Source organism: Pituophis catenifer, unplaced genomic scaffold (assembly GCF_029215685.1).
Source record: "Pituophis catenifer annectens isolate HBS135680 unplaced genomic scaffold, rPitCat1.0.hap2 SCAF_2, whole genome shotgun sequence".
Lineage (NCBI taxonomy): Eukaryota > Metazoa > Chordata > Lepidosauria > Squamata > Colubridae > Pituophis > Pituophis catenifer.
The window spans coordinates 20,368,092-20,386,704 of NW_027256882.1; the positions used below are offsets into that span (position 1 = coordinate 20,368,092).

Here is an 18,613-nt window from a genome sequence, read left to right on the forward strand (position 1 = left end):
TGATATGATATGATCAGAATATGATAATATTCTGTTATCAATGAATATTTAAAGATAAAAAGAAATCCAAATCTACTTTTCTGGAAATAGGGGGCTTTCAGAGGCTCTTTTTTGCTAACTGGTCATTTTTAACTATAGTTGTTTTTGTGTTTGTTTTGGTCTCTTTGGAAGATTGAAAGTTTAAACAATACTAATAATTTGTTACAGTCACAGACCAGTGTTACAGATAAGAAACATTTAAAAAATTAAAAAGAATGACAGGATAATATATTACAACTAGTGGTGGGTTGTCAGTGGGCAGTCAGTACCTAATTTTGCAAACAGTATAACGAAACTCAGCTACATTCAAAGGAACTACATTGTACTGATCTGATAATAATGATTGTATATAAAGAAGATCAGTGTTTCCTGGTCATTTTATCAGAAGAAGTGTTATGAGGTGGGTGCATGAGTCCTTATAGAAGGTGATGTATTGTAGGATGTGATATTTGAGGGATTTCCACAAAGAAGAAGGTGTGTGTGTGTGTGTGTGTGTGTGTGTGTGTGTGAACCTATTTTCCAAAACACCAGAAAGCAGTTGGAAGGAAACAAATCAAGGAAGAGAGGAGCAACCTAGAACTAAAGAGAAATTGCCTGACAGAACAATTAATCAGTGGAACAGCCTGTTTTCAGAAGTTGTGGGTGTCCAACACGGTAGGCTTTTAAGAAGAGACTGGACAGCCATTTGTCTAAAATGGTAAAGGGTCTTGCTTGAGCAGGGGTTGGACTAGGAGACCTCAAAGGTTATTCTGTTAAAATTAGAGCTATAGTTTTGATGGCGCCTTGTCCACAGGGCCACAATATCAGCTCATGAAATGTGAAATAAAAAAGGACTGCTCACCGACTTCCGGTTTGGCATCATGGTGAGAGAGTCAGGGAAATAGCGGGCTCTGATGAGTCCCACGAAAACCCCAGCTGCCGAACCGCTATTGATGGTTCTTCGGACCGAACCAGTCTTGCAGGGACAGGGGAAGAAGAGGGGCTCCTTGGACTACCGAGAGGAACAGGCAAGTTCCTCGGAGAAAAGTGCTGGGGGGAACTTCTGGTGGTACCACAGGCGTCGACGGCAGCTCCTTTGGGAGCGCTAACCCCCGCGATCAGAGGCTTCAAAGGAAATAACCAGGAAAATCTCAGAGAGATTTTTGCAGAAGCCCTTGCTCAGTTTACTGGAGAATCTAAAGCAGAGTGTGACTGGCAAATAGACAAAATTTATTGCGTTAATTTATGGATTGCCAGACAGAGACAACTACCAAGAGATCTTGTGATCTACTTTGTTACAAGGAGAACAAGAAATGGAGTTTTACAAGTTTCTTATAAGAAGAAACTTCAAGTGGCAGGACAGGAGGTTTTGTAATGAAGGAAATTCCCCCCAAAATGTTAAGATCTCGAAAGGACTATGCATTTTTAATTGATGAACTTAGAAGGCGTCAGTTGCAATACAGATGGGAAGCTCCAGCTTCCATCCACACATAATCCGGTGTGGATGGAACTAGAGTTTGGGGAGGGGTCTAGGAGATCTTGGAGACTGAATGAAAACTTATTTCGATACAAGGCAAATGTGATAAATGGATAAATGGAAAAAATTACAACTGTCTTTGTTGGGAAGAATAGTAATAGTTAAAATGAACGTTCTGCCCAAGTTTCTATTTCTCTTTCAAATGATACCAATACTTAAAAAGGATGCAAATTTGGAGGAATGGCAGAGAGGCATTAACAACTTTGTTTGGGTAGGGAAGAGACCAAGAGTTAAATTAAAAATAATGCAGGATACACGTGAAAGAGGAGGTTTGAAATTGCCCAATCTAAAATTGTACTATGAAGCAGCTGTTTTGTCAGCAATTAGTGACTGGGTTAATTTAACAGATGAAAGAATACTGAATATTGAAGGGTATGATTTGCTATATGGTTGGCATGCCTACTTAGTTTATAAGAAGAAGGTGGATAGGACTTTTAAAAGTCACATATTAAGGAATGCCCTCCTGTGTGTTTGGAAAAAATACCAATATAAATTGAATGGCAAGATACCCATGTGGGTAGTACCCAGACATGCGATAGAAAATATAAATATAGAACAAAGACAGAATGTAATTACTTATAAAGAACTTCTGATTACAGAAAGAAATGTATTACAGTTAAAGCCTCTGAATGTACTAAGAGAGGAAAGGGCAATTCAAACCTGGTTTCAGTATGTACAGCTGCAGAATAGATGGAAAAAAGATCAGAAAATTGGTATTACACAAAGTGAAGAAAATTTGATAAAACAAGCAAGATGGAGGACTTTTCGGGGCCTTAGGGGGTACTACAGGGGAGCTCGACCATCAGCAACCCCTGGTTCAGTCAGATGAGTCCGGGGCAAGGGTTTTGAGACCTTCTCACCCCTGGACGTTCTCGGAGTCGGAAGCGGCAAGGGAGAGTGGAAATTGTGCCGCTCCGATGCTGCCGATGCTGCTGAGAGAGCCGAGAGCCGAGAGCGGAGGCCCTGCTGGAGGGGAGCGGAGAGCGGAGCTGAAAGCTGAGGCATGGTGGCTTATCGGGCGAGAACTGAGAGAGGAGAACTGAGAATGGAAGTGCTGCTGGAGTGGAGAAGGGTGAGAAAAGAGAGCAGAGCAGCGCAGAGAGCGGAGATATGGTGGCTTATCATCGCGGCGGCGGGCTCAGTCAGTGGAGCTCGAGGCGAGTGTTTTTTTAAGACCTCCCTCGCCCCTGGATAAGCCCAGAGGCATTGGCAGAGAAGATGAAGGGGGAAGAATGGCTTTGGGGCAGCGAGTGGTGGAAGCCCGTTGAATTTCCACCTAACCCACTCAGAAACTGAGAGGAGTATAAACGGGTCTTGGGATTGGAGAAGAGAGACCCCCCCCCTCGTAATATCCTGGTTGCTGCAGAGGACCTGGAGGCCTCCTGTGACATTTAATGGAGGCTGGGGTCTGGAAGAACTGAGGAAAATAGGGCTGGTGGGTGACAGAGGGATTTCCCTCGTATGGATACCAGCCCTTTTTCTTCCCCCCCCCCGGGTACTGTGTCCGCCTAAATGGGCTCATTATTTGCCCGGAGTGAGTCCTCTCTCTCCCCCCCTCTCTTCCCCTTTTCCCTTCTTCCCCCTCCTTTCTCCCCCCCTTTTTTTCATTGGGACTTATTCGGATGTGATCTTGAGTATAAGACTATGCCAAGGATTTTCCATCTTTGCCCCTGAAGTGACTCACTGACTGACTGATAGACTGATAAACTCTTCCTCTGACCATGGGTCAGCCAATTGATGCAACTGTTGAGGGGTCCTCTATTACATCATGAGTCTCGTCTGTCGGAGAAGTTCGATCTACGGCCCCCCTGGGGGCCCTGCCGTGAGAGGGCAGGCTGGAGGACGTTCCCATTGGATGAGATAATCAGGACCCTCCTACTGTCGTGGGAGGACAGTAGAGATACCAATAGTACATCAATGAACAAATGGCTGTGTTACATCTTTTGTGAAGTCCCCTGTTTGAGCTCCATGCCTCCATCGCTGTATCTTGGAGATGTACACAACAGCGGATCTTCTTGCGCTGCGAGATTCCCCCCTCTCACAGATGTGGCCCTCCTCACTATCGAGGGCCCACCTCAAGGATGGGTTTTTGGACCCAGAGAGGTGGCATGTGCAAACTAGGGGATTGAGGGGTTTTCTATTGAAAATTTTAGTCAATTTTTAAGGGGTCCCAGGGAGGGGGTGGGTCAGATTGGAATTTGGGCTGTGGGTATGGGGGATAACCCACAAGGGGGAGGGTCGGGTCTGGCAGTGAAGCGCGGCATGGGGGGTGGGGGACCCGGGGTCGAGGGGGGGTTAGAGCTTGTTCGGATAGTTTTCTGAACATCAGTACTGTAGGTGGGAGGGGTAGATATGGCGGGAGCAGGGGGCCATATTGTGTTAGGGGAGTGCGCACTCGCTGTTTACAAGCGGTGGTGTGCTCCGGCCCCCAAGGCTCTACTCGCTCCTCAGGTTGCATAGACCATCAGGACCCAGGCCTCTGGCTGATGCTGTGCAATGCCAGGTCCGTAGTAAACAAAGCCCCCCTCATTTGTGATCTTGTTCAGGAGGGGGGTGCGGACCTGGCAGGTGTTATGGAGACCTGGTTGGGCCAGGAGGGGGGGGTTCCCCTCGTTGAAATGTGCCCGCCAGGTTTCCAAGCATTCCATCTGCCGAGGTCACAGGGGAGGGGTGGGGGGGGTAGTGGTTATTATTAAAGAAGGTCTAAGACCGAGGGAGGCCACTGTTCCTCAGACGGCCAGCTGTGAATCCCTTTTTGTGAAATGGGGTCATGGGGTTCAGATGGGTTTGCTGATCACGTACCTGGCTCCCTGCCACATGGCAACAGCCCTGCCCAAGCTACTCAACATCATCGCCGCGGTGGCAGTTGATACCCCTAGGCTTATGATCATGGGGGATTTCAACCTGCCGTCCATGGGTGAGGCATCTGAGGTGGCTCGGGAGTTCATGGCTTCCATGACAGCTATGGATCTGACCCAGTTAATTCATGGCCCTACCCACACGGGGGGAAACACGCTGGATCTGGTTTTTATCTCTGGACAGTGGTTGAGGGATCTTGAGATAGGGGATATAGTTACCGAACCCTTGTCATGGTCAGATCACTCTCTCCTTCGTCTTGACCTTCGAACCGCTGCACCCCGCCGCAGGGAGGCAGAGCCGGTAAGATGGTTCCGCCCCAGGCGCCTGATGGAACCTGACAGATTCCAGATGGAGCTTGGGCCATTTCCTGAGGCTCTGGCACATGCCTCGACAGGAGACCTAATGGCCGCCTGGGATAGGGCGGCCGCTGGAGCTCTGGATCGGGTCGTGCCTTTGCAGCCTCTGACCCGGCGCCGATCTCAATTGGCTCCCTGGTTTACCGAGGAGCTGAGGGAGTTGAAGCACCAGAAAAGACACCTAGAGAGTAGTTGGAGGGCCAGTCTTTCTGAATCTGACCGGACACTAGTAAGATCCCGTATTAGGAATTACTTAGTGGCGATAAAAGCAGCAAAATGTAGCTATTTTGCTGCTCTTATTGCGTCATCAGATAACCGCCCGGCTGCCCTCTTTAGGGTGACCTGCTCCCTGCTCCACCAGGAAGCGCGGGAGGACCCCTTGGAGGGTAGAGCCGAGGATTTTGCTCAGTATCTGTATGACAAAATCACTCAGATTTGGGAAGATTTGGACTCCGACTGGGTAGTCTCAGGGGGAGAGACTAGGGCAGGTCTTGAGAATGTTATCTGGGATGAGTTTGATCCTGTGACCCCTGAGGACGTGGACAGGATTCTGGTCAGACTGAACGCGACCACTTGTTTATTGGACCCGTGTCCTTCCTGGTTAGTGCTGGCTTCCCGGGAAGTGAGACGAGGCTGGCTCCAGGGGATTATAAATGCTTCGTTGGGTGAGGGTGACTTTACCGCCACCTTGAAAGAGGCGGTGGTGAGGCCTCTCCTCAAGAAGCCTTCCCTGGACCCGGCAATGTTGCTAAACTATCGTCCGGTCTCCAACCTTCGCTTTGTGGCAAAGGTTGTTGAGAGTGTGGTTGTGCATCAGTTCCCCCAGCACCTGGATGAAATGTCGTATCTGGATCCGTTCCAGTCGGGCTTCAGGCCCGGGTACAGCACAGAAACGGCATTGGTCGCGTTGGTAGATGATCTCTGGAGGGCTCGGGACAGGGGTTGCTCATCTGTCATGGTCCTGTTAGATCTCTCAGCGGCTTTTGATACCATCGACCATGGTATCATGCTGTACCATTTGGAAGAGTTAGGGGTGGGAGGCACTGTGTTACAGTGGTTCTCCTCCTTTCTCTCTGACCGGTCGCAGTCTGTGTTGACAGGGGGGCAGAGGTCAACCCCGAGGCCCCTCATATGTGGGGTGCCGCAAGGGTCGGTCCTCTCGCTCCTCCTGTTCAACATTTATGTGAAGCCGCTGGGCGAGATCATACGTGGTTTTCGGGTGAGGTACCATCAGTACGCTGACGACACTCAGCTGTACATCTCCACCCCAGACCACCCCAACGATGCCCTTGAAGTGATGTCCCGGTGCCTGGAGGCCGTGCGGGTCTGGATGGGGAGAAACAGGCTTCGACTCAACCCTTCCAAGACTGGGTACACAACAAAGGGGCTTTGGAATTTTTTTTTTTTAATCTACAACTTTAAAGAGACAAAGACCTCTGAAACAACTAATTTTGGGACAGAATTATGAGAATTAATTTGGAGATATGGTGAAAAGACTAAACATTTTAAAATTTTGAATTGGGTTTCTTAAAGGAAAAGAAGATTTGATACCTTTTTAATTTAATTTAAGCCAATGATTTAATTCTTTTAATTATTTTAACTCTTGCATTTGTATGTTTTTTAATTTTGGCTGTTCACCGCCCTGAGTCCCTTCTGGGAGAAGGGCGGTATACAAATTAAATAAATAAATAAATAAATAAATAAATTAAAAGAAGAAGATTGGATGGTTATATAACAACAAATAAAATGGAGGTTTGCATCACTAACACAAATGTGAATTACAGAGAGACACCATCTGGTGTAAAGAGGAACTTTGTAACTTTCCTTTGTTATGGGAAACTGAGCTGGCGCAGGAATAAAAGAAGGACTAAGTGTAGCTCTAAAAGAAAAAGATTTGAAATATTATGTCCGGAATAAAAATAAGAAAAGAGAATTAATTTGATTTATGGAGAATAAAATTAATATTGGAGAATGGAAAGGCAAGGAAATGAAGATAATGTGATTAAAAATAAAATAAAGCAAAAATAAATTGTAATATTAAGGGAGGTCTCTACAGAAATTAAGAATGTTAAAAGAAATTAATACATGTAAGATATGCTTGATGCAAGAACTATGTTTTAAAGTTAAAATGCTAAAGGAAAGAATAAGGATAAATATGATTAACTGAAAATATTAAAAGGAATTAAATACATTTAAAGATATGTTTTAAGCAAGAACCAACACATGTCTCAATGTTAAAATGTTATGAATGTTATGAAAAAGGATACAGAAAAATAATGACTATGTGAAAAAACAATGTATAGATGGATGGAAACAACAAAGAAAGGATTAACTAGAGATTTAAATAGATAAAGTTAAACCAATTATGAAAGTGCTGTGTTTAACAGCCAAAAAGTTATATTATGCTGTGTTGAACAGCCAAACGAAAAGGTTATGCTGTGTATCAGCCAAAACAAAACTGAATATGCCATGTAACAGCCAAACAAAAATAAAAATGAAATGCTGAGTTTAAAAGCCAAAAAACAAAAATTAACATGCTGTGTTTAACAGCCAAACAAGAAAGGGCATGCTGTGTATCAGCCAAAAAATTAAAAAAAAAGGATATGCTGTGTCCAACAGTCAAATAAATGGTTATGTTGTGTTATAGTTAAGAAATAAAAATGATTGGTTTAACAATAAAGATAAATGATAAATAACGCTGGGTTCTTTTTTCTTTTTAGGAAAATACAAAAGGAGGTGGGATAATTAAACTGAGGAGACACATGTTGAGAGTGATAGTTAAGATAAAATGGATAAGTTAGGTTTAATAATAGAAATAAAGAGTATAAATTTTGAGTTTAATAATTAGAAACAAAATGGATATGTTGAAATTAAATATTTTTGGAATGCTTAATGTAATTGTATGATTCATATTGTTAAAATATATCCATCTAAGCAAATGAAAGAGAAAAATGGATTGATAATTGGTTTATTTATTTATTATTTATTTATTTGATTTGATTTCTATACCGTCCTACTCCGGAAGGACTCAGGGCGGTGCACAGCCAAACAATAAAAAACATACATACAAAATTTAAAAATAGAATTAAAATCAAATTAAATAATTTTGGCCCAGACAAATTAAAATCCCAAATTATTTAAAACCAATTTTAAAATTGAATATATAAAATACTAAGAGATATTTAAAAAATTAAAAATCTTTTATAAAAGAGGGAGAAAATTAGGCCAGGCCCGCCTGGTGAAATAATAAGGTCTTTAAAACACGGCGGAAGGTGCGCAGATCCGGGATCCTCCGTATCTCTGGGGGGAGCTCGTTCCAGATAGTAGGTGCCCCCACAGAGAAGGCTCTCCCCCTGGGGGCCACCAGTCGGCATTGTTTGGCCGACGGCACCCAGAGGAGCCTGTCTCTATGGGAGCATACCGGCCGGTGGGAGGCTATTGGTGGTTTTGATACCATCGACCATGGTATCATGTTGCGCCAGCTGGAGGGACTGGGATTGGGGGGGCACTGTTTTGCGGTGGTTCTCCTCCTATCTCTCTGACCGGTCGCAATCCGTGTTGACAGGGGGGCAGCGGTCGACCCCGAGGCACCTTGTTTGTGGGGTGCCACAAGGGTCGGTCCTCTCGCCCCTCCTGTTCAACATTTATGTGAAGCCACTGGGTGAGATCATCCGTGGTTTTGGGGTGGAGTTCCATCAGTACGCTGATGATACTCAGCTGTACATCTCCACCCCAGACCATCCCAACAATGCCTTGGAAGTGATGTCCCACTGCCTGGAGGCCGTGCGGGTCTGGATGGGGAGAAACAGGCTTCGACTCAACCCTTCCAAGACCGAGGGGCTGTGGCTGCCGGCGTCCCGGTATAGCCAGCTGACGCCATCGCTGGTTATTGGGGGCAAATCACTGGCCCCCACGGAAAGGGCCCGCAACTTGGACGTCCTCCTGGATGCACTGCTGTCTTTAGAAGGGCATATGACGGCCGTGGCCAGGGGGGCTTTTTATCAGGTTCACCTGATACACCAGTTGCACCCCTTTCTGGATCGGGACTCCCTACGCACAGTCACTCAAGCACTCGTCACCTCTCGTCTGGACTATTGTAACGCTCTCTACATGGGGCTCCCCTTGGGGTACACCCGGAGGCTCCAACTGGTGCAGAATGCGGCTGCGCGGGGGATTATGGGAGCAATGGGGCGCTCCCATGTGACTCCTCTCCTGCGCGAGCTGCATTGGCTTCCGGTGGACTTCCGGGTGCGCTTCAAGGTGTTGGTGATCACCTTTAAAGCGCTCCATGGCTTAGGGCCAGGGTACTTACGGGACCGCCTTCTGCCACTAATAGCCTCCCACCGGCCAGTTCGCTCCCACAGAGAGGGCCTCCTCAGGGTGCCATCGGCTAGACAATGCCGGCTGGTGACCCCCAGGAGGAGAGCCTTCTCTGTGGTGGCATCTACCCTTTGGAACAATCTACCCCCAGAGATACGAGTGATCTCCGACCTCCGGACTTTTCGTTGGGCCCTAAAAACTCATCTCTTTCAGTTAGCCGGTCTCTCTTGATTTTATGATTTTATGGTTGATTTTAAATTTTGATATGGATTTTAAATTGATAAATTTTAAACTATGGGCCAAATTTAATTATTTTAAATCTATTTTTAATCGTACTTTATGTATAAATGTTTTATTTTGGCTGTTCACTGCCCTGAGTCCGAAAGGAGAAGGGAGGTATAGAAACTTGAATAATAAATAAATAAATAAATAAATAAATAAATAAATAAATAAATAAATAAATAAATAGTAGGCGGTCCCACAAGTACCCAGGTCCCATGCCGTGGAGCGCTTTAAAGGTGGTAACCAAAACCTTGAAGCGCACCCAGAAGACCACCGGGAGCCAGTGCAGCTCGCGCAGGAGGGGTGTTACATGGGAATGCCATGTCGCTCCCATTACCACGCGCGCGGCCGCACTCTGCGCCAGTTGGAGCCTCCGGGTGCTCCTCAAGGGGAGCCCCATGTAGAGAGCGTTACAATAGTCCAGGCGGGAGGTGACGAGGGCATGAGTGACTGTGAGTAATGAGTCCCGATCCAGAAAGGGACGCAACGGGCGAATCAGGCGAACCTGATGAAAAATCCTCCCGGTCATGGCCGTCAAGTGCTCTTCTAAAGACAGCCGTGAATCCAGGAGGATGCCCAAGTTGCGCGCCCTCTCCGTGGGGGCCAATGATTCGCCCCCAATAGTCAGTGATGGCACCAACTGACTATATCGGGACAGCCACTCGGTCTTGGATGGGTTGAACCTGAGCCTGTTCCTCCCCATCCAGATCCGCACAGCCTCCAGGCACCGGGACATCACTTCAAGGGCATCGTTGGGGTGGTCTGGGGTGGAGATGTACAGCTGAGTGTCATCAGCGTACTGATGGTACCTCACCCGAAAACCACGGATGATCTCGCCCAGCGGCTTCACATAAACCACTGAACAGGAGGGGCGAGAGAACCGACCCTTGCGGCACCCCGCATATGAGGGGCCTCGGGGTCGACCTCTGCCCCCTGTCAACACAGACTGCGACCGGTCAGAGAGAAAGGAGGAGAACCACTGCAACACAGTGCCTCCCACCCCTAACTCTTCCAAACGGTGCAGCATGATACCATGGTCGATGGTATCAAAAGCCGCTGAGAGATCTAACAGGACCAGGACAGAGGAACATCCCCTGTCCCGAGCCCTCCAGATATCATCTATCAACGCGACCAATGCCATTTCCGTGCTGTACCCAGGCCTGAACCCCGACTGGAACAGATTAGGATTCAAGATTAAGTAATGGGTTTTTGGAGATAATGGCATAATTATACAGATAGATTTGAGGAAAGATTTGTTTAAAATATTTAGTTATGTCAATTGAAAAATAAGATTTGTTAATGATTTGTTTGAATGTGACCGGAGTAAAAGCTTTGTTTTGAAAAGATGAGTTTTATGTTTTTGTTATAAAAAAATTAAAAAAATACTTTTTTAAAAAAAGACTGCTCATCTTAACTCATGCGTAAGATTTTTAAGAAGGAAACCTGCTTGAAATGCTCTGGAGTAAACCTGGAGAGCCATTTCCCTACTCTATACCTGCGGGATTTTGTAGATGCCCAATATGGCAGCCATGAGGATGGATATGTCAGAGTTGGCCTCTTCCAGGAGAACCAGCATGTTTCTCTTCCTTCCACAGCTGTAGTTGGGCACATTGGCCTCTCCATTCGAAAGCAAATCCAACAGACCATCCAATGTCAACATTTTGTCTCGAAAGTTATTATGGAGGTTATAACCCAGGGTGAGGTTGGGTAAGAGGAGGCGAGCTTTGTTGATTTCCTGAATGGTAAAAACGAAGGACAGAATTTTCCAGTACATCACAAATGCTTCCCTGAAAAGATATGTACATTATGCCATGATGTTATATATATTCAACAAAAATGATAAATTTCTTCTGTGATAATATTGGACAGGTGGCAGAAATCGTGGGATAAAAATCACAAACTCAAAATGTCAACAGCACATAAAGAAAACCTCTATAAAAGAGCCTTGGTAGTACAGTGGTTTAATGCACCCTGTAATTAAACACAGCTGCCTGCAATTTCTGCAGGTTCGAATCTTACCAGGCTCAAGGTTCACTCAGCCTTCCATCCTTTCTAAGGTAGGTTAAATGAGGACCCAGTTTGTGGGGGCAATAAGCTGACTTTGTATAAATATACAAAAGTATGAAGGCTATTGCTTAACGCATTGTAAGCCGCCCTGAGTCTCCGGAGAAGGATGGCATATAAATCAAATTTAAAAAAAATGTTTTATAGATGGCATTATTCACCTGCAAGGTTAGCGAATATGTATAACAATCAATCTGTTAAATGTTGGAAATGCAACCAAATGCAATTTAGAACTAAGGAGAAATTTCTGAAAAGTTAGAACAATTACTCAGTGGAACAACTTGACTCCAGAAGTTGTGAATGCTCCAACACTACAAGACCTCTAAGGTCCCTTCCCTCTCTGTTATTCTATTCTATTCTAAATACCAGTTTCATATTATCATATGTGGTGGACGTGTCCCAAAGCAAAAAAATACTGGAAGAAAATATGCATGTGGCTGGAAATTATGAGAAAACAACACATAGATTTGAAACATGAGACATTCTTGTTGGGCATGCTTCCAGGAAACTACAATAAGGGTAACACATATTTAATTTTACATATCCGAACAGTAACCAGGATTGTGTATGCACAATAGTGGAAAAATCCGGAAACCCCCTACAGATGACATTATAATCAAAAAAATTCTGGAATGTGCAGAAATGGATAAGTTAACCCTGAAAGTAAAAAGAAAAGAGGACTCAGAATATTTTATAACATGGGAACTATTCTATAAATAACAGATACTGAGGTTAGAGGAGTGGATTTATGTGAAATATGGATTGCATGAGAAAGAAAAACTGATGAGTAAATATTTTGATGGTTCTTTAATCGATACTATAATGGAAGATAGTATACTTTTCAATAACAATTGATATTGTTGTATGTATGTTTATGTATATATGATGATGATGATGATAACGATGATGTTTATATATTAACACTTTGGACACTTATAAAACACACTGTTCAACATAGAATTGGAATATGTGATATAAAACAATTAAAACAATTTATTTAACATTAATGTGTCTGTACAAGTCTTTGACCAAAATTCTTTATTTCAGCATCTACCTTTTAAAAGCCAAAACAGAAATACCATATACAATCTGTGCATTGTTTGTCACTTGCTCTCTCTCTCTCTCTCTCTCTCTCTCTCTCTCTCTCTACCTCAAACTGCGGAGTCAAAAAATATCCGAGGAAAAGCTATTGGTGAACCACTTCTCACAATGTGGCTCAGAAACCTGCATAGCAACCAGGATTCACTCAAAGGACTATAATACTCATGTTATATGTGCAGAGTGTGCATGTTTTTCTATGTAGGAATAAGTGCACGTAAATGAGATAGGGCAGAAAATAAAACATTTAAAAACTGAACAGAAGCACCAGCTCTTCCATTTCTCTTGAGTAAATAGTCTTGATCCCTGATTGCTTGAGAGAGAGGACAGAGGAACTGTTCAAAACACTTTGGTATCAGTGGAACAACAGGTGAGTCAAGAAGTAACATCTTACGATAGAATAGAATAACAGAGTTGGAGGGACCTTGGAGATCTCCTAGTCCAGGGGTCACCAACCTTTCGGACCTCAGAGATCACTAAATTCATAATTTAAAATCCCGCGGACCACTAATATGATCTGCCTAATGAACAGCTGGGTGGGTGAGGCTAGGGGGGCATGTGACTGGGTGGGCATGGCCAACTCGATGTCACTCGTGTCAAGAGGTGCCTCGCCAGCCTCTACTCGCCCCTCCCTTCCAAGCCACTCACCTGCCTACCGGGGCTCTTTAGGGCCCCAACAGGAAGCAGTTGTTGGAGCTAAGCAGCCGCCATGAGAAAGATTTGGCAAAAGAGCAGGCTCAGTTCAAATTGGATCTGGTCAAGAAGGAGGCTCAGCAGAAGGACCTCACTGAGGATTATGATCATAGGCTTTCCAAGCAGAGGGAAGACCTGCGGGAGTGCAAGGCAGGTACTGCTGCCTGGAGGTTCAGTGGTGTGAGCCAATTCCAGGCCATGATGCAGTCCACTGGAACAAGGCCCTCTGGCTCTTCGCCACAACCAATGCTTCCATCCAGCCTTCGCCCAAAGCCCTGCACGAAGGCTGAAGCAGACCCCGAGTCAGAATTTCTGCCCCCCTCCAACCCATACAAAAAGGCCCCCAAAGAGGGGAGACTCTCTGTAGCAACACAAATGCTCATTGTATGTATCCGGCCCAGGGGCCATAGTTTGAGGACCCTAGATTTAGTGCAATATAAAAAATGCAAATAACTTTTCTGCGGACCACCAAAAATTTCTCACGGACCACCAGTTGGTGACCACTGTTCTAGTCCAAACCCTTGAGTAGGCAGGAAACCCTACACCACTTCAGACAAATGGTTATCTAATCTCTTCTTAAAAACTTCCAGTGTTGGAGCACTCACAACTTCTGGAGGCAAGTTGTTCCACTGATTATTTGTTCCAACTGTCAAGAAATTGCTCCTTAGTTTTAAGTTGCTTCTTTCCTTGATTAGTTTCCACCCATTGCAGTCTTACCCTCAGGTGCTTTGGAAAATAAATGACTCCCTCTTCTTTGTGGCAACCCCTGAGATATCGGAACACGGCTATCATGTCACCCTTGGTCCTTCTTTTTATAAGACTGGACATATCCAGCTCCAGCAACCATTCTTTACATGCTTTAGCCTCCAGTCCCCTAATGATCTTTGTTGCTCTTTGCACTCTTTCTAGAGCCTCCACATCTTTTTTACATCGTGGCGACCAAAAGTGGATCCAGTATTTCAAGTGTGGTCTTACCAAGGCATTATAAAGTGGTATTAAGACTTCATGTGATCTTGATTCTATCCCTCTGTTTATGCAGCCTAGAACTCTGTCGACTTTTTTGGCAGCTGCAGCACACTGCTGGCTCATATTTAATTAATTGTCCACAAGGATTCCAAGATCCCTCTCACAGTTACTATTATTGAGCAAGGTACCACATATATGGTGCCTGTGCATTTTGTTTTTCTTCCCTAAATGTAGAACCTTGCTTTTTTCAGCATTGAACTTGATTTTGTTAGATAGCGCCCAATGACCAAGTCTGTCAAGATCCTTCTGTATCTTAAGCCTATCTTCTGGAGTGTTGGCTATTCCTGATAGCTTGCTGTCATCTCTAAATTTGATGAGTTCCCCATCTAACCCCTCGTCCAAATCATTGATGAAGAATACTGGGCCTAAAACAGAGCCCTGGGGTACCCCACTGCATACCTCCCTCCATTTAGATACTGTTCCATTCAGGACTACATATTGAGTAGGGTTGGTCAGTCAGTTAAGAATCCATCTGGTGGTGATGCAGTCTAACCCACATTTTTCTATTTTAATAAGTAGTAGGTTATGATCTACTTAATCAATTTCCCCACATACCCACATCAAGGAAACAATAAATGGCTGCTGATCTGGCAGTGGTGAGTTTAAAGAAATCCATGGACTTATCAGGAAAGCCATGATGGAGCAACCGGAGAATGTCTTGAGGCACCTGATCTGAGGGCTGATGTCTTTGAACTTCTTCCAGAACTGTCCTCCTGGAAGATGCAGGACTGTCTTCTAGGAAAGACTCAGAAAAGAAGTCAGCCATTTCTCTCAGCTGGGATTGACCAGGACTGACCAGTTAGAGCCTCCTGTCCTTTTCTTTGATTGACAAGCTGCAACTATGATCAAACTCCCAAGCCTTGAAAGCTCAAAGCACATTGTCTGCATAGAGATCAGTTCGACATGAGGATGCTGAGCATTAAATCTTGCTTTTGTGTTATCTGCTGAATTCTATTGCACTTCATACTGTTTGTATACAAATGTACCAAAATTTAACTCCCCCTATTATTTTCTCAAAGGCAATATAACAACATCATTCAACATTCTGCGACTTACCAATCAACCTCTGTAGAAGGACAAGAACTGAAATTGTGCAGCTGTAATAGTAGAATATTTGTTGCCGAGAAGAGCCCACCGATGAGATGGTCTCCTGGCCTGTAATGGTTGAGTGGGTCTCTTGCATCCCTCCCCAAAGTTAAGAAGCACTTGGTGCCGAGTATCCCACAGGTTGCCTGGGGCAACAAAAGCTCCATCAGAAGCAGAAGCAGTGGGTTCATTTCTGGGTTAGCCAAAGGAATCCTCTGCTTTGCATCTGATCTCAGAATCAGCAGAGCAGAAGAGTTTGGAGATGTTGAAAGCAGATTGCACCAAGACTGAATTTCCTAATACAGTATGAAGTCAAGAGAGGAGTTACTAAATGATGGAAACATGGGCCAACACAACAGCAGACCTCCTGGTGTCCATGAAGTATAGTCCAGCTTCCCAGTGTCAAAAGACAATTTATGCACTAAATTTCATGATGTCAGATAGTACTATGTGTTGCTCCTGAGTCTGTTGATCTCCTCCAGAGATCCAGGAGAATAAGGAATCTCTTGACATTTAGCCTGAAGGCAAGAAAGAAATCACTAACATTGTATTAATTATCTGAGAAGTAGGAGGTTCTCAGTCCTCCCTGCAGGCTGAGCTGGGATCCAGCTGGAGAAATCCTGATGTAACTCAATGTAATGGATTCCCAGGAAGCATCCAAGACCAAATTGTTCTGGGAGTATTTGGGACACCTGTCATTCTGCTTAGTTGATTTCCAATTGGTTTTCTTTCATGATATAATATGTGACAGGTTTATTGTATGATACTGTGTTTTTGATATGATGAAGTTGTTACTGTTACCTTTTTTTATTGTGGACTTTTGAACTAAATGTTGTTGATACTACCTTAGGCCTACTGTGCATTTTTTATAGTTCAGACCTTTATGTTATAGGATGGATGCTTTATTAATGTTGTGGATTGACATACACCTTTCTGAAGTAGAATGAACATAAATCAAAGAAATATCCATCTAATCATCCACCCATCCATTATACCTGGTGGTGTGATCCAGTGGTGGGATTCAAAGTTTTTTACTATTGGTTCTCTGGTCATTGCTTGGTGGGCGTGGTTTGGTGGCTGTGGCAGGGGAATAATACTGTAAAATCTCCATTTCTCCCCACTCCAGTGGAAGGATACTGCAAAATCCCCATTTCCTCCCAATCAGCTGGGACTCGGGAGGCAGAGAATAGATAGGGGCGGGCCAGTTAGAGATGGTATTTAACGTTTCTCTGGACTACTCAAAATTTTCTCTACCGGTTCTCCAGAACTTGTCAGAAACTGCTAAATACCACCTCTGGTGTGACCAAGCGTTGATAACTTCATACCTGATGAAGGGGATGTCCCCATCCTGTTTTAAAGAGGCATTCATCAAGAATCCATTACTGGACCCTACCTTCCTGGACAATTGTCATCCAATCTCTCCATATCTCTCACCAATCTCAGCACTAAAGTATATCACCAGTCTCACAAATAAAACTGTTTTATAATTATTAAGATCCACCAGACTGCTAGAAGAAAGTAAATTTTACACACACACACACACACACACACACACACACACACACACACACACCCTTGTGTATTCAAAGTTTTAAACAATGAAGTGTTTATTGGTGAATAAATGACCCTTGAAATTAAAAGTACATCATTTGCATTGCAGCCATTTTTCTCCTATTGTTACCTGGATTTTGTTACATGGAGCTGATGAAATCTATTATAATGAATTTGAGAGGGGGAAAAAAACACTATTAGCCTTTGCAAAAGTAACTTTTCACCTCCAATCAATACAAATGACAGCAGAAAAACTACAAAATTTATTAAGGTGATGGAGGTGTCAAGTCTTTTGATAGCATACAAAAAGAAATGATACATACATTTAGTCTGTGTGATACATCAGAAAGCCACCAATAAAAAATAAAAGATGATTACATGTAAGAATTGAAAAATAAAAAACATGGACTACAGATAAAAGTCCCCAAATGGCAAATTCATGGGTTACATCATTTCCCTTCCCAGGTGGTAGGCATCTTACTTAAAACTTGCAACTGTATTCAATAACTTTCACAATATTCTCTCTATAGTTTAATGGCTGAAAAGGTTAGTTCACACAAATTTAAAAAATGTCCTTAATTCAGGAGAAAAATGGGCTTTCCTAAAATTATGAAAAAGGTCTAAGTTGCCATGCTAAAAGCTACTATGTCCTTACTTAAAAGCTAATACAGAAACCTAAAATGCCAAGTAATACTGCCAGACATAGAAAGATGGAAATCGGGTTTAAGCAGGAGATCACTTTAAAAAGCAGTCAGAGAAATGAAAAGTACCTAATGATGAGTAAAAATATTATCTCCCCAGATATAATATATCCCCAGAACATCCATGAGATTCAGTTTTCTACTTCACTTTTCAACATCATTTGCTGCTTTGTATTCAAATCTGGCCTCAGCACAATGATGTAACACTTAGGGATGAAGATGCAACCCAGCAGCCCAGCACTGGAAGCCAAGATGGAAAAGACCTGCACAGCCACCATGTATTTCCCTTTGGTGCTCAGATAGGTAGGCACAAAGGACAGCCAGACACTGCAGAAGACCAGCATGCTGAAGGTGATCAGCTTGGCTTCGTTGAAGGACCCAGGCAAATTCCTGGCTAGGAAAGCCACCGTGAAGCAGACGGCAGCCAGGAAGCCCATATAGCCAAGGGCAATATAAAACATAGCAGCAGAGCCTTCATTGCACTGCAGAACGATCTCTCGAGGCTGGGAGTTCATGTCAGAATCAGGGAATGAGGGAAAAACTCCTAACCAGGTGAAACAAATGACAACCTGGACAATGGAACAAGAAAGGATGATGGTGTTGGCCAGACTCTTGCCCAGATATTTTCTCACTCCATTTCCTGGCTTTGTGGCCAGGAAGGCCAGCACCACCATGATTGTTTTGGCCAAGACAGAAGACACAGCAATTGAGAAGATGATGTTGAAGACTGTTTGTCGGAGAAGGCAGGTGGTTCTCCTTGGCCGACCAATGAAGAGGAATGAGGTCAAGAAGGAAATCAGAAGGGAGACCAGGAGAATGTAGGAGAGGTCCCGGTTGTTGGCTTTGACTATGGGAGTTTCTTGAAATGTAATGAAGATGCCCAAGACAAAGACTGTGGTCAAAATTAGGAATAGAGCAAAGGTAGTAAGGATGATTCCCAAATTGTCTAGATGGGACAAAAATGTGACATTTTTGGCAATAAATTGATCTCGCTTCTTATTCTGATATTGATTTTCCGGACA

General features: G+C 44.0%; 1 protein-coding gene across 1 annotated transcript in view; it reads right to left on the reverse strand.

Annotated features, from left to right (window-relative positions):
• Window positions 1–18,613, reverse strand: part of LOC139309976 (vomeronasal type-2 receptor 26-like) — a 75,987-nt gene that overhangs the window by 48,366 nt on the left and 9,008 nt on the right. The window contains exons 5-6 of the mRNA XM_070934159.1: window positions 10,868–11,107; window positions 2,416–2,612 (exon numbers count right to left, since the gene is read on the reverse strand). Of these exons, the coding sequence (XP_070790260.1) occupies window positions 2,416–2,612; window positions 10,868–11,107 (437 nt within the window). The remainder of the gene's footprint in view (window positions 1–2,415; window positions 2,613–10,867; window positions 11,108–18,613) is intronic.